The sequence below is a fragment of the Apiospora kogelbergensis genome (genome assembly GCF_038363985.1).
Source record: "Apiospora kogelbergensis strain CBS 113332 chromosome Unknown utg000001l_segment0_segment0, whole genome shotgun sequence".
NCBI classification, from domain to species: Eukaryota; Fungi; Ascomycota; class Sordariomycetes; order Amphisphaeriales; family Apiosporaceae; genus Apiospora; species Apiospora kogelbergensis.
The window spans coordinates 6,422,605-6,435,334 of record NW_027117418.1 but is presented as its reverse complement, the minus strand read 5'-3'; the positions used below and the strand labels follow the sequence as shown (position 1 = coordinate 6,435,334).

General features: G+C 53.2%; 3 protein-coding genes across 3 annotated transcripts; 1 reads left to right on the top strand and 2 right to left on the bottom strand.

Moving 5' to 3' along the window:
- Window positions 1-707: 707 nt before the first annotated feature.
- PG998_002073 (uncharacterized protein) lies at window positions 708-5,955 on the bottom strand (the record flags this gene model as incomplete). Its single annotated transcript, XM_066868891.1, has 4 exons — window positions 708-1,760; window positions 1,833-3,921; window positions 3,945-4,518; window positions 4,554-5,955. Coding segments are annotated over 4 exons (5,118 nt in total), but the record flags the coding sequence as incomplete, so codon positions are not given.
- A 556-nt stretch (window positions 5,956-6,511) lies between these two features.
- On the bottom strand, window positions 6,512-7,481 carry PG998_002072 (uncharacterized protein; the record flags this gene model as incomplete). The annotated part of the gene is made up of 2 exons (XM_066868890.1): window positions 6,512-7,178; window positions 7,303-7,481. 2 exons carry the CDS (start codon window positions 7,479-7,481, stop codon window positions 6,512-6,514), a joined length of 846 nt encoding a protein of 281 aa, XP_066737305.1.
- A 2,859-nt stretch (window positions 7,482-10,340) lies between these two features.
- On the top strand, window positions 10,341-12,089 carry PG998_002071 (nitrite transporter; the record flags this gene model as incomplete). Its single annotated transcript, XM_066868889.1, has 4 exons — window positions 10,341-10,467; window positions 10,532-10,569; window positions 10,634-10,696; window positions 10,776-12,089. 4 exons carry the CDS (start codon window positions 10,341-10,343, stop codon window positions 12,087-12,089), a joined length of 1,542 nt encoding a protein of 513 aa, XP_066737304.1.
- Window positions 12,090-12,730: the final 641 nt, after the last annotated feature.

The following is a 12,730-nucleotide window of genomic DNA, read 5'->3' as shown; positions in this document are numbered from 1 at the left end:
TGAGTACTGCTCTCTATAGCTTACGGTTCATGATTGATTTCGCGAGACCTAACGGAACGGACCATTAGACGTCAATTGCTATGAATTGCGAGGCTAACGTTAAAGCGGCACTTGAACACTGCTCTCTATCGTGGAACCTTTTGCGATGAATTTCGAGATATAGACATATGTCCTGGTCGACCGGGTATTTATGCAGCCATTGATAGCTGGATATAGTCTCCTAATTGAATGCTGTGCTGTGCCAAACTCGATGTGGCTGTCCATCTGTCCTATCTTCCAATCAGGCAGCGCAGCAGCAACATCCTCTCCTAAGACGCATTCTTTCTATTGTGTTTTATCTAGGGTATTTTGGATTATGCTCCAATCCCGACAGCGGCGAGTGCAACCCAAAAGAATATTAATGTAGTTTCTCCCTTGGCCCCTTCCTCCTGCGTGAAGAGTGCTCATTCATGTCCTTCATGTTGTGTCTAAGCTGTTCGTAACCCCCTTGGAGACATATGTATATGCCCGCAATACGCCGCCGACAAATGCTAGGTATCGTATCAAAACCAAACCACAGTACGCCAAAGCCATGCATGCAATAGCTCCTTTTTTCAAAAAAAGACTTGTAGGGAAACCCAACTGGCCGCCCCTAAATGCGAAGACTTTCCGTCTCAGCACCTCCTTTCCTTCCGTCCCTTGTACCTTTCTTTGCCCAAGGACATCAGCTAGAGCGGCATCAAGTCAATCCTATGTTGAGCACCACCCGCACCACCGCTACGCCCACCTCGATTGGACATGAATGCACCAGAGCCACCACCAGACCGCGATGAGGTTCCAGTGGACGACCTCTTGCCCGTGCTTGACCTTTTCGTGACGCCGCCGCCACCGGATTTGCTTCCCCAGAGGTAGCTGCCCGAACTCTTGCGTGGGTACGATCGTTTGCCCTTGCTATGGGAACCTTTTCCACCTCGTGCCACCGACCCGGATGTTCCGGATCGCCTCCTCGAAGATGTCGACGCGGTCTGTGATCCACGCATCATCACGTCTAATTCTTCCTTCCAATCATCGGTGGGTGGCTCTTGTTGGCGTAGAGAACCCCCAAAGTATCCCGACTCCTCCCCGTCATCCTCCGAATCGCCCATTTTCTCGTCCTCGCTAGACACCAGATCCACGACGCTCGTGTCCATGTCCGCTATTATGCTCTTGTACCGCTGCTGAAGCCGCTTCACTAGGGGGATAAATTTACGGCCATGTTCCACGACCTTTGACGTGTCTATGTTCGGTATCCGCTTCATAGCTTCCAGGTCGGTTGTCCACCCCAGCGCCATGTCACGAAGCTGCTGTATGGAGAAAATGGGCTTGCGAAGTTGCATGTTGTTCTGGATCTCTTCTGCAAGGTCGGTAGCCTGTATTTGGAACTCCTCAACCAGTGCCGAGTGAACATCGTCCAACGGCGCAAGCTTGGCATCCTGCCGGATTGGTGGGCCAACAGGCGCGCGCCTCTGCGGCCTCTTCGCCGTCTGCATTTCTTCAAAATCGTCATCGAAGTCATTGAATTCATCATCATCATCAGACGGTATTGTGGCAATCGCTTTGCCTTTCCCCTTGGCCTTGATTTTGCGTGCTTGCATAGGGGAAGAAACAATAGTCGATGGAGGCGCTACCGTTGCTGCCACAGTCTTCTTCTCCCCCTTGGGCGCGGAAGCTTGACCGCCACCGCTTTTAACTTGGACGGTCAGAACGAGCTTTTTCGGCCCGTCATGAAGGAGTTGGCATTCCTCCCAATCTGGTCCAAATAGTTAGCTTTGGATGCACTAATGAAGAATGACGTTTCATGCGGGATCGCGTACCTGGAAATATTGAACGGCCATCCGTTGACTCCGCTGGAAAACATTCTTCTCGGCCAGGGCCCCTTCAGCTTGCAACCTGTCGATAACGCGGTGAATCTCATGCTTGGGGTTCTTCTTGGCGATTCCCAGGTACGGCTTTGCGTCATCATCCAGAGACTCGAGGGCCTTCTTCCGGTTGAGGCCCATGAGCAACTCGGTGCATTGGTTAAGCGTAAGTTGACGTTGGGACCTGGTCATCTGCAACGCAGCAACTGCAATGTCGGTAAAGTCCTTACAGTCAAAAGTAGCACCGGTCTGGCAGTTGTCGCATGACTTGTCACAATTGGCTTGGTCGAACTTTTCACCAAAGTAGCGGAGGATCTCGACACGCCGACAATCGCTTTGGTTGTCGGCAAAAGCAGTCATTGCAGCCAGCATATTACGCTGCCGCTGTTTCTGCTGCTCGTTCCCTTCGCCATCATTGATCATTTTGCGGAGTTGCGTGACGTCTCCAAAGCTGAAGTACAGATAGCAAGCCGAGGGCTTACCATCTCGCCCAGCTCTTCCGGTTTCTTGGTAGTAACCCTCCAAGCTCTTTGGCATAGACTGGTGGATGACGAATCGCACGTCCGGCTTGTCAATGCCCATCCCGAACGCGATAGTGGCAACGACGACTTTAATGCGGCCTCTCTGCCATTCCAGCTGAACTTTGCTCTTGGCCTCTGCGGGAATCGACGCGTGGTAATGGTGAGCGGCGATGCCGTGGTCCCTCAGCTTTTGCGCAGTTGTTTCCGCATTCTTCCGAGATAAAGTGTAAACAATGCCAGTTTGCCCTTCGTACGTGCCGTTGATCAATTCTGCAATCTCTACGATGGTGTCCTTTTCCTTCCGCCTGACTTCGTAGAAGAGGTTTGGCCTGTTGAAACTCTGCGAGAATTCCTCACCTTGATCAATACCCAGGTTGTGTTTGATGTCTACCATGACGTTCTTCGTAGCCGTGGCGGTAAGGGCCATCACAGGAACTCTTGGGAAATCCTGACGAAATGCGCCAAGCTCTTTGTAATCGGGACGGAAGTCATGTCCCCATTGACTGACACAATGCGCTTCGTCAATGACAAGACGTGCTAGATGATTTCCTCTATACAGAGTACTGAGGGCGGTGTTGAAGGTACTGCTGTTCCTGATCATCTCAGGTGTAACGTAGAGGAGCTGGAAGTAATGGTCCGGGTTTGGACCCTTCAGTGTGGCAATAATCTCTCTGCGTTCCTCTGCAGAGCATTCTCCGTTGAATACCCTTGCAGGTATATGGAGAGCCTGGAGGTGATGCACCTGGTCCTGCATCAAGCTAATCAAGGGAGATACCACAATGGTTACACCGCGAGTTTTTCCCGACTTGATCACCGCGGGCAGTTGATAGCAGAGGGACTTACCGCCACCTGTAGGCATGAGAATAAAGGCATCCTTCCCCGCCAGGGTCGCGTTGATGGCTTCGAGCTGATTGTGGCGAAAGCCGCTCATGCGAAACCGGTCCTTGAGTGCACGCTTGACTTCCGGCGACCACGGAAACTTCATGAGTTCGGGGGGTATTCTTGCCCTTGCGGACGAGCTAACCGCTTTTTTATCTATCGTCTTCGTTTGTGAGGTAGAGCTCGTGTTTCCCGAGGTCGTTGACAATGCCGGTCGGGTACGCTTTGGCGCCGTGCTCTCCGACGACGACTGGTTCAGTTCGAACGTCGCTGCCACCTCTAACATGTCAACGTCATCGCCATAGTCGCTATCGCTCGCGTATGTGGGCGCTCGCTTGCTGGATGCTCCAGAAGGACTCAGTCGTCCAGTATTATTATTTGAATGGACTGAATGTCTGAGCGGTGCAGGCTCGTTGAACTCATCGTCGATCATCATCTCCATTTCCATCTCATCCCAGGTAGGCTCCGATGGATGAGCTGCAGGCACTCGGCTATCTCTGCTAAGGGTCTCCCTTGATGCTAAGCGTTGACTGTTGGCGATGAGAGGTCTGGAATGAGGACGATCCTGCAGGGGATAGAAGTCGGAAATTGACTCGAAAGATATGTCTTCTTGAGCGGGCATTTGAGTCTGCTTGATGACTTGACTGTTCCTAGCAGAAGCAGACACGGGCGCAATGCCTCGGGACGATGCCCACGCTGGTTCAAAACGAGGCGGCTGAGTAGCTTGAACGACGAAGTCGGACGGCCCAGGGGTGCTTGCTGGGTATTAGACGTGGACGGCTTATGTTGTGTGAAAATATCGACGCTGCTAATTCCAGCGCGTAACAGTGACTCTGTCAATGGTGCTTCTTGCTGTGCAAGTTCCGTCTCCACTCCTTCCAGGGCATACTCTATTTCGGCAATACTCTCTTCCTCATCCAGATCATCGTATTTATCCATTATTTGCGATACGAACCCATCTCTCCTAGCAACCAAGTCTCGATATGTTTGATGTGCGCTCGCTACTTGATCGAGTGCAAGTCTCTGCTTCATCAGTTGGTCTTTCTCCCGTTTCAAACTGGCCGATTGCTCCGCACGTGTCTGTCTGTTGACTAAGGCTGCGCGGTAGGCTTCCCGGTTCTGTTGAAGCTTCTCTTCTATCGAGGCACGCCTGCTTTCAGCTACGGACGGCATTTCCAGAAACATCTTCAAGAGTTGGTCTCTGGCCTCTTGGCTCAGCACAGGAAGTGCTTGGCTAGATGCTGGTGTCTGAGAAAAGCTTCCCGATCGTCGTTACCTTGCGTCGTGTATGTGACAGAAGGCTCCGCCTGTTGGGTTTCGCCCTGCTGAGTAGAGGGTCCCGATGTCGTTTGCTCAACAGGCGATGGATGCAAATGGGTCTTGGAAGGGGTATCAGGAGCAATGATGGCAGTTGACGATTCCCGCCTTCGCCCCTTCCGATCTCTCTCGTCGTCGGTCGAGGGAATTGAGATGATTGAAGAGTTGTGCGTGTCTGGGGTTGCGAATTCATCATCCGAATCTTGTATTACCCGATTATCGCGACGGGTCTTCCGTAAGGTGTGAGGCTCTTGTGGAGTAGTGAGGTCGAGATCAACCTCCATCGCATTATCAGCTTCTATAGGACTCCCTGGCACTTTCGGGGCCACTGGGATGCCTTTTAACTTTGTCTTCTTCGGCGATTTCTTCGGCGATTTCTTCGGCGATGGTGCATCCATCTTCCCCTGTATTTCCCCGAAAGTATCCTCGAAAGCCTGGGAAATCCTTGATATCGGTTGGACTTTGCCTCTACCGGTTCTACAGCTTGCAGATGCTTTGGAATCTACAATGCGCTGGCTCATAGGCGTTTCCGGCCTCCGCTTCTTAGTGGACTTTGGAGTGGCATAGTCTTTAGGGACGATGCCAAAGATATCGGGGAATTCGTCGTCATCGCCGATTAAGTCGGGTGATGTTGGGGGTTGAGCAATCTCGTAGCTTTTGCGCTTGGTTCCACGCTGGGACTGCGCCGGCTCCGGGCGTGATGCGTGGCCCACAGTCCACAGTCGCACATCGTCACCAAACCCCACGGGATTGGAATCGGATGAGGGATTGTCTGTCAGATCCAGCGCCTCCAGGTCATCTTCGTAGTCATTCAAGGGAGGTGCTGGTGTTTCGGTCCGCCTGTCAAACAACCTCGAGCGAGGCGGGGATTTCCTCGTTCCGGTAATACCGGTTCCCGAGTTCGACAATGAAACCGAGTAAGCTTGCTGAAGCCGACCGACACCAGAGGTTGAAGCTGGGGTCAGCAGCTGCTCCTGGTTGAAAAGAAGACCACGTTTCTTGGAGGTGGAGGCCGAGGCCGTGACGAGACGCCCCATGTCTTCCGTATGACTTCCTCTTCGTCCCTCCACACCCAGACCCTCCTGCGATTGTGCTGCCGCGGCCGTAGAACCATGGGCTCGCGTGGCTCTCGTAACAGAGGTCGCCCGATTCAAACTCCCAGCCTGGCTAAAATTATCGGTTTCGGAAGCTCCATTATTCTCGACGGGCGGCAGGGTGGGATATAGGCTGGGTCCGCGTATTGATAGTTGACTTGACGTATCGCGGGCCGGGGGGCCAAAGGCGCGTTCGGGGCAGACAGAGCAACGTTGGCCAACAACCAGGTAAGATGATCGCGAAGGTTGTTGCGAGTCATGAAGCCGGCTTGGACACACAAGCCACAGGCACCTCCATGGACTTGTAGTGAAAACGTTCCTCGGATAGTACTTGTCAGGTCGAGTTGACCATCGCGCGTTACGTTGTGAGTTTTTGTTTGGCGGTTATCAATCGGCCATGCAATTCTCGAGCTTCCGCCTAGACGCGCCACTGCCCCACCAGAGACGCGGTTCCCTCTAACTGCCTGTGTCGCCCAGTCAGGTGACCACAATTGAGATCTTTTGTGGGTTTTGATCGGCTTCCAGCATCTACAAGGAAGTAAGCATTAACAGCTGCAGTTGCAGTTACCCACAACCCTGCGCCTTCCTATTGTGCTTATGTGTGCATGGATATAAATACAATGGTTTATCAGATGTACACTGCAGCGTCGATAATCCCCGAGGTTAAATATATTAGTTGGATATCTATCTATCTCTGTGGCAGTCTATGAGGCGTAGGCTATCGTTCTGAGGAAACAAATACTTTTGAGTCGCCTTGAACATGTGCGCTCTCCTTAGTTCTTCTGTTCTAGAAACCCAAGTTTTGCACCAGTTGGGCCGAAATCTAATTCAGAGAGCCGCCCTCGGCATCCTCCTCCTTGGACCGCTCAGCCCCATTGAATAGGTACATGACGGTAACCAGCATCTTGCCCGATGCCGAGACGAAGATAGCCGCAGCCGAGCCCGCCGTCTTGTAAATGCCCGCGCCGGCGAGACAGCCGACGGCGAGGGCGAGCAGGAAGCTGACGCGGCGATCGCGGGCCCGGTTGTTCTTCACGCGGAACATGTGAGGGTCCATCATGAGGTCGACCCAGGCGGCCGTGGCCATGGCGGTCGAGATCTCGGTCATGGCGAGGGAGCGTGACTGGACGACCTGGCTGCCCGAGGCGAAGGCCAGCAGGGCGATCGAGGTCACGGCGGGAATGCCTCGCAGTTCGGTGCCGTACACCAGCTGGATGGCCGCGGCGGCGAAGACCAGACACGCCTGGAAGAAGTTGCAGAAGACGAGCCACCACCGCCGACGCGCGCCGACTAAGTGGCTCAGCTGGCCCGTGAGCCATCCCGCAGCCAGGAAGAAGCCTAGGGCCGCGCCGATGTTGGCCGTGATGAACATTGGGCCGTCGAAGCTGGGCAGGACGATAGCCAGCATGAGGAAGACGGTGTTGCCCGTCTGGTTCGAGGCGAAGCAGTGGTAGTCGGGGAAGGAAACGGCATCTTGTATTCCAGTACAACTACAAGCACAGACACACTTAGCTTCGGAGGTAATAAGGAGGTATGGCTGATAAGTGTTCCTTTGCCAGCACTTGGCAAGCTTCGGTATGACTAGTCGACGTCCGGCCGCGATAGACTACTTACAAGGTGAGGAGTAAAAGTTCGAGCTCGGCATAGGTTGATGGCCGAACAGAATCATTCATATGACTCTGTATTCTGGAGACCACCGAGGTCGGTTCGGGTCGTTGACGTTCCGACGGCCCATGGGGTGTTCCGGCTTTGTGCGAATAGGTGGTAGGCGAGGCCTCTTTGGATGGCTCCATCATGGCGCGGTGTTTAGCACTAGTTTGTGACTCGAATTTGCGTAGTAGTTGGTTGTGCAGATATGATACACAGTATTTGTTAACAGGGCACTATTCGAGAGGAGGCAAGCTGTGAAGTAATATAGTTTTGCAGAAGGATTGCTTATACTAGTACTAGGTATAACCACCAAGTCACAATTTTCAATCCATCGCTCAGTCAGTTGATTCTTAAATATTTTCCAGGCATGGTCACCGGGTCGGGCTGTGCTGTCCACCCCGACAAAGTTTGCTCTAAGAGCGCCTCCTTTACCGTCGAGTCGGCCACGGCGCCCTGAGTAATGATAGACGGCGCGCAACCGATAGCCGCGCAAGAGGAAGCAACATGAATGGATGTGGGTCGTGGTTTCGAGCGGTGACCCATCCAAGAGGAATACCAGCTCGGTTGCTCGCAAGAGCTGAGAGCTGAGTTGCCGCCTCAGAAATCCATGACCTTCTATATGACGATGTCCAGCGGCACGGCATAATGGAATGGGGGAAATGGGTGGTGACACCGGCAGCCGATTGTTCGGCAGACAGGAGTCGTCCTATCCTATTGCGGCTCTGTGGATAAGGCGGTGGGTTCCCGTTCGTATGTATCCCTCCGGCTTGGCAGGTAACCCGACATCCGGTTCCAGCCGATTGAGCCGCCTCCAGAAGGTTTCTGGCTTCTGGCTAGCCGTTCAGCTCATTTGACATTTCAATCGCCAGTCAACTGGTTTCCGTCAATTGGACCTCGCCGATAGCGTGTGCCCCTGGCGGAAAGGAATGATTGGCGCGTGTGTGACGTTGCTGTTATTGGGCGCATCCACCGACCGCATGGTCTTCCCACGACGGCTTCTTACACGAGTAAGTCTCGCGTGGTGAGTTTTTTCTTACACTTGAGGCAGGTCGTTGGTCGTTGGTAAGCTTTCCAGAACACGCCCAAACCGCACTCGTGCGTATACCCGTGGGCACCCGGGTAGCCCAAAGCCGAGGCCGCCATAAGTAGGCATATGAATCATGTCCGTGCAGACAATCGAGGGCTCGTTGTGTTTGTATCACTTCTGCTTTGGTTTGGCGGTGGATTACCGCAGTGCTTACGAATGGCACATGTTGCTGCTGTGGGCGGTAAATGCTTCGATTTCCACAGCATTAGAGGTGTTGTTGACCGTGGAAGGCTTGCCTGATAGGGCCGATGGTGAGGAGTAAGAACCAAAGTTGCCCGCAGCAACGATGCATCTACGCCATCTACATACGTGTATCCAGGCGAAGTCGATGAGGCTGAGAGACAGCACCCGAGGGCTCGGCAGAGACGATGCCAGCAGTGGGGGATCTAGGCCGGGGGTTATGCCTGACATGGGGCTTTTAACAAGTTCCACGCTAATTGATAGTCTTAGTGTTGCTCTGATAAGAACAGCCTTATCTGGTGACAAATGCGAACCTCGCTCTGGCTTTCTGGCTTTGCCCTCGAAACCAATATCTTCAGCAGCGGTAGGCGAGAGTGGTCCTGAACCGGTCGCCACCTCGAAACCTGGAAGCCCGGGTCGTGTGGCAGGATTTGGCTCAGACCTGCCCCCGTGAAACTGCTTCAATGTATACGTATGTTACACACATTGCGCTTGGGAATATCAATGACCGGCCAAAGTCACTCACTGACCACTCTTGCAGCGTCGTGGAGCGTCCGCAGTATCATTGCATCCCTCTTCTCCCCCTACTCCGGGACACACTCAACACTGGTCTGAACTAGGCTGCTAGCCGCGGAGATCTGCGCGGGAGATAGTGCTAGATATTGGCGAAGGCGCCGGGCCAACGACATCAGTCGTGCTTATCTCTTGTACGGTGGGTCCCGTCCTTCCTTTTCAACGTCGCTCTTGATAAGGACAGGGACCAGAGGCGAGGAGGCCACAGGCTAATCCTGTCGCGCTGCCCCTTGCGCTGCACCACGCCCGTACATACATACGAATTTGGCATGGTCCGTAAGAGTATGTCTCTGATAAGAAACGTTCAGGTACATGCGGCATGAGCCGAGTCGTGTCAACTGGTAGCTACGCTGGCCAGTATCCTGGTAGGATATAGTGCACAGGTCCTGAGTCGATTATATCCGTGCCGGCAGTCAGTGCCTCCAATCATCGGGCTTGTGCAGGTTCGACAATCTGACTGCGGTGTTGTGGCTGCTTGTTTATATTCCGGCTTGTGCTACCAGCTGTCGCACCATGCCCTTGCGTCGCCCAAGCTGACCATCGTTGGCTGTCAAGTATTGTCAGTTCAGCAGCTTCCGTGCTTACCCAGTCCTCATCAACTTGGCATTCGCGAATTACGCAGGAGCTTCATCCCTCTCTACTTCCTCTCTCCGTGAAAGCCTGTGTCCATGCCGAAGGAAGTCAGCAACTTGTAGACAGATGACCGTCACGCCGTGGTGTCCAACATCACCCGATAAGGAGCCCAACCAGAGCTGAGCTCCCGTATCTTTCGACACCCAGCCTGGCACGCACTTGGCTTCAGCTTTGCTGAATTCCAGCATCTCCGGCAAGCCGTCTTTAGTTGACGCCCACTTATCAACAAGGGCTACCCGCGGAGACTACAACAACAACAACATTAGCGTCGAGGTCCGAAGATCCGGCCCACTAAAAAGGGTTGCGTCCGGAGATGCACATTGCAGTTCATGGTCTGATATAGAAAAGAGCTCAGTGGTATAAGAAATCCGAGTTGTCAGGCCTCGAATATCGTGAGAAAGGGACCAAACAGTCACTCCAACACGGCCTTGATACATTACCAGAGGCGAAACGCGAACACCGCAGTAACATAACCCTTTATATACTCCCTTGGCGACATACCCCCTGAAGTGCTACCCATATCATCATAATGAAGCTCTCCTACCTCTGGGCTGCTCCAGAGATCAACCCGATCAACGGAAAGGCTCGTTCGATTCCAGTACTAAACGTATTCAATGTCTACGGGCGCGTCTTCTTCTTCTCCTGGTTTGGTTTCAGTACGTTTTCCATCTGTTCCGTCTATGATTGGCCTCGCTGTTCAGCCGCTAACGTATCTGACAGTGACTGCATTCTGGGCGTGGTACACCTTTCCTCCCCTTGTAAGTATCCACACACAATCTTCCTGCTCAATGTTATGCCTCTATGTCTCTAACACATTGGCAGTTGACCCATACCATCAAAGCGAACCTCGGCCTCAGTGCAGCACAGGTTGCAAACTCTAACATTGTATCGTTGTGTGCAACGTACGTAGAACCAGCCGTTATGGGGTTATTTGTTCTTTGCTAATGCAAAATCAGTTTGCTAGTCCGTTTCGTCGCTGGACCCCCTATGTGACCAGTTCGGGCCTCGCTGGGTATTTGGTGGTCTACTTCTCGTCGGCGCAATACCCCTCGGGCTAGCTCCTCTCGTACACGATGCCACGGGCCTATACGTCAGTCGCTTCTTCATTGGCATCCTCGGTGGGTCCTTCGTCCCGTGTATGGTCTGGTCGACGGGGTTTTTCGATAAGAATATTGTTGGCACTGCCAATGCTCTGACCGGAGGCTGGGGAAATGCCGGTGGCGGTATTACCTACTTCATCATGCCAGCTGTTTTCGATTCTCTGGTCGGCAGGGGCTACACACCCGGTGTGGCTTGGCGGCTGACCTTCATCGTCCCCCTTATCATCACCATCCTCACTGGCATCTCCCTCATCGCGTTATGCCCCGACACTCCTACTGGCAAGTGGTCCGAACGCCACCTACATGCTCAACAAAACCTGCATACACACGTCGTCGACGGCGGTGTCATCGAGAACGTCGATAGCAACTTGGTCGACGTGCCCGGTAGCATTGCTGATAGGGTCAGCTCCAAATCCTCCGGCGTCCAGGATGCCAAGGAAGACTCGAAGCCGAAGCCCCCCTCGCATCACCGAAATTGGGACCACGAAGCTGCATGCACAAAGGAAGAGATGCTCGAGACAGCACAGGGCGAAACTGTGGTGAAGCCCACGCTGAAGGAGAGCATGCGTGTCTTCCTCTCTCCCCAGTCCGGTTTCCACATGTTTACGTACTTTTGCTCCTTTGGTGGCGAGCTGGCCATCAACTCCATCCTGAGCTCTTACTACGTTAAGAACTTCCCCTTGCTCGGCCAGACCCAGGCGGCCAACTGGGCGGCCATGTTCGGCTTCCTTAATTTCGTGACCCGCCCCATGGGAGGTGTCATTTCCGACCTCGTCTTTAACGCGCTCGGCCGCAGCCTCTGGGCCAAGAAGATCTGGATTGTGGTGTGTGGCTGCCTCACCGGTTGCCTTCTGGTGGTCATTGGCGAGGTCAACCCACACGACCAGTCCACCATGTTCGGTCTGGTGGCCCTAATGGCCGTCTTCCTCGAGGCCGGCAACGGCGCCAACTTCTCCCTGATCCCTCACGTCCACCCCCACGCCAACGGTGTCCTTTCCGGCACGACGGGCGCCGTGGGCAATATGGGCGGCGTCGTCTTCGCCATCGTCTTCCGCTTCATGGACGGCGGCACGAATTACGCCAAGGCGCTTTGGGTCATCGGGCTCATCCACATTGGACTTAACCTCGTGCTCTGCTGGGTCCCGCCACTGCCCAGGGGACAAATCGGTGGCCACTGAAACGTTGGGTTTACATGTATGACGCTGCTTATGAGAATGCATTTTAGTTCGGGTCGATGTTCTTAGAGGATATCCAACTGGAGTTGAGGAGTTTGAGTTCAGGAAGCGAGACAAAATGATCTACTTATGATAGCCTAGTTGAGAAGTCACATAATATAAACATTAATTACGCTATGAGTCTTACCAGCAAGTAATAGGTCACGCCATGCCATTGATAATGCGTATGAACTCTAACCTTCTTTCCACCTTGACAAGTGCCATCAATCAATATTCAGCCACAGGCGTCCCAGCAAAAACACCCCTAACCCAGAGGCTAGCACATGGCCAACAGATGGATTTACCCATATATTCACATTTATTAGAGTTCTTGCATAGCATTGTGCAATACAACACCCGGTCTTTTAATGCTGTTTACTTATTGATACATTGATACATCCATCACAAACCCGACTGCCAGGCAGCTGATGAGCTAAAGCAAGTATCCTCTTAATCGTTTCTGGAAGAGTAGGCGTGCACCATACGATGATGCACGTCCTGCCTACCTAGACGTATGTATGGACGAGCCACAAAAGGGCTCCATGATTAGATAAATACGAGGCTATAGGCATACGATGTCTATAGATAGAAGATCTGCATCCAGA